The sequence below is a fragment of the Penaeus chinensis genome, chromosome 9 (assembly GCF_019202785.1).
Source record: "Penaeus chinensis breed Huanghai No. 1 chromosome 9, ASM1920278v2, whole genome shotgun sequence".
NCBI lineage: Eukaryota > Metazoa > Arthropoda > Malacostraca > Decapoda > Penaeidae > Penaeus > Penaeus chinensis.
The window spans coordinates 35,940,651-35,943,150 of record NC_061827.1 but is presented as its reverse complement, the minus strand read 5'-3'; the positions used below and the strand labels follow the sequence as shown (position 1 = coordinate 35,943,150).

General features: G+C 52.9%; 1 protein-coding gene across 7 annotated transcripts in view; it reads right to left on the bottom strand.

Moving 5' to 3' along the window:
- Positions 1 to 2,500, bottom strand: part of LOC125028552 (solute carrier family 52, riboflavin transporter, member 3-B-like) — a 25,150-nt gene that overhangs the window by 1,923 nt on the left and 20,727 nt on the right. For all 7 annotated transcript variants that reach the window (XM_047617939.1, XM_047617936.1, XM_047617941.1 and 4 more), the window contains exon 3: positions 1,451 to 2,389. In XM_047617939.1, the coding sequence (XP_047473895.1) occupies positions 1,451 to 2,389 (939 nt within the window). The remainder of the gene's footprint in view (positions 1 to 1,450; positions 2,390 to 2,500) is intronic.

Sequence of the window (2,500 nt, the reverse complement as noted above, 5' to 3'; positions counted from 1 at the left end):
GTCTCCTTCACGTGTAGGTCTCCCTCGTAACCCTGCCTTGGTGCCCTCATACCCCTGTCTTGGTACTCGTTCGTGTCCACGTGACATCGGGCATCGACATTCTTATGCAAGGGTTATGGGGATATTGTTATGCTGGGCACAGACTTGTATGTGTTGGTGCACGCGGGCGCTTGAATGCCAATGCCAGTCCATTCACACGGACGGACCAGAGACGTTAACGTGTCCACAAGCATGCATCATATTTATTCAATGAAAACCAGAAGCACAGAGACACAAGGCTGTCATAGTTATAGACATATAGCTATCTCCCTCTCACTCTGAGACAGAAACACACACGCGCGCGCACACACACACACACACACACACACACACACACACACACACACACACACACACACACACACACACACACACACACACACACCGGTTTCCAAAAAAAAATTGATCTCGGCCTCTTGCCTCATAGTATCAATCTCTTTCACTTGTTCGTAAATAAACAAAATGTGCAAGGATTAAATACACTTCATCCCCAAAAATTAATTCCTGTACCTAGCCTATCACAACAAAATACTTCAATTTCAAACGACTTTCAAGAACCATGCGCCGCCTTCTTCCTATTCATGATTAAAATTCTCCTCTACCCAGACAGAGGAGGACTACGGACCTTGTACTCTTGTCACCATATTCGTCACTTATGAAAGGTGAATTCCCGACGCTTGCGTAAGCTCGCCTTGTGTAAATCCTACTACGCTGGCTCTACGTGATCCCGCAAGAATGGTGAGGGATGTGAACGACTGGCTGTAGGGGAATAAAGCTTCATGAGCGTCTGTGTCTCAATAATCGTTTGTTCGGTAAATGAATGAATATTAAAAAAAAAAAAAAAAACGAGAAAGCGAGAGAGAATATTCTTAAAACATTTCGCACCTGTTATCGATGAAGATCAATAAACATGGGCGAGTGATAAGGAGTGCCATATTAAACACAAATCCTGATACTACTACCTTACAGCCATCCGAGAGAGAGAGAGAGAGAGAGAGAGAGAGAGAGAGAGAGAGAGAGAGAGAGAGAGAGAGAGAGAGAGAGAGAGAGAGAGAGAGAGAGAGAGATAGAGAGAGAGAGAGAGAGAGAGAGAGAGAGAGAGAGAGAGAGAGAGAGAGAGAGAGAGAGAGAGAGAGAGAGAGGGGGGAGAGAGAGAGAGAGAGAGAGAGAGAGAGAGAGAGAGAGAGAGAGAGAGAGAGAGAGAGAGAGAGAGAGAGAGAGAGAGAGAGAGAGAGAGACAGAGAGACAGAGAGACAGAGAGACTTTTGTTATCTGAACCGGGAAACCCCCAAGTAGGGTGGAACTGTTCGGTAGTAACGCGAAATAATGACACACAAATAAATCAACGAGAGAATATGTCCAAGAAGACGGTTGTTAGCCGGACGTGTGAGGATGTCTAATCGGGACTTACCACGAGTGCCTCCCCCGCTGTCGTGCCCATCAGAGGGGGCTGAGGGCTGAGGGCGGCGGTGGCCAGGATGTAGGCGGCCACGAGCGAGCCCAGCATGCCAAGTAGGCCTAAGATCCAGGTCCTCGCCCGCGGCAGCACCAGCGTCAGAAGGGCGGCCGAAGGATTGGCCAAGGCAGAGAGGCTCGCCGCCAGGTGGTACGCCACGTTGCCGTACGCCCCGCACGAGTAGGACTGGATGGAGGGCAGCACGCCGTTGGTCAGCATGCACGCCCATCCCTGGCCCAAGAGCATGACGGCGTACATCCGCCTGCTCATGGAGGCCGGCTCGGACTTGGGCGAAGGCGTGGTCTCGCGCCCCACCAGCTGGGTATTCGAGCGCGAAGCTTCCATGGCTGACTCGCTGTAGGTGGGGCCGGGCAGCGAGGTGCGCTCGCTCCTGATGCTCGGCAGCTTCTCCAGGAGGATGAAGGCGAGGGCGCTGGCCACCATCATGCCGAAGAGGATGAAGAAGAAGTCCGTCACGCTGAAAAGGGGCTGGAGAGGCGCGGGCTGCAAGGACGTCGTGTTGTCGGGGTTAGTGACATTAATGCACTCGGAATTACCCCCTACGCCCTGGGCCAGGGCTACGAGCGCCGGCAAGAGCCCCGAAAGTCCTTCGCCGACGAGGTACGAGGGCAGGTAGATCCCTCTCCAGACGGCCATGTATGGCATGTACAAAACCGACGACGTGCAATCCACCAGTGACAGGAGGAACACCAGTGCCAGCAGCGCTGTGGAATGTTCCGCGCCTCCGATCCATGTCGTCTCCTGCCACAGCACAGAAAGGAGCAGCGAAGACAGACAGCCGATCACCAGCACGCCGTAGATGACGCTGGCGGGCCGCAGGCTTGGGCGGAAGGCGCTGAGCAAAGAGTAAGCGATGGGACCGATGTTGGCGATCTGTGGAACCAGAGATCACATGTTAGTCAGAGTGGTGAAGACGTCCGACGAAGGGACACAATAAACCGAACTCCAACCGCGTGAACAGCCGCAAAGACCAGGACAACTTAC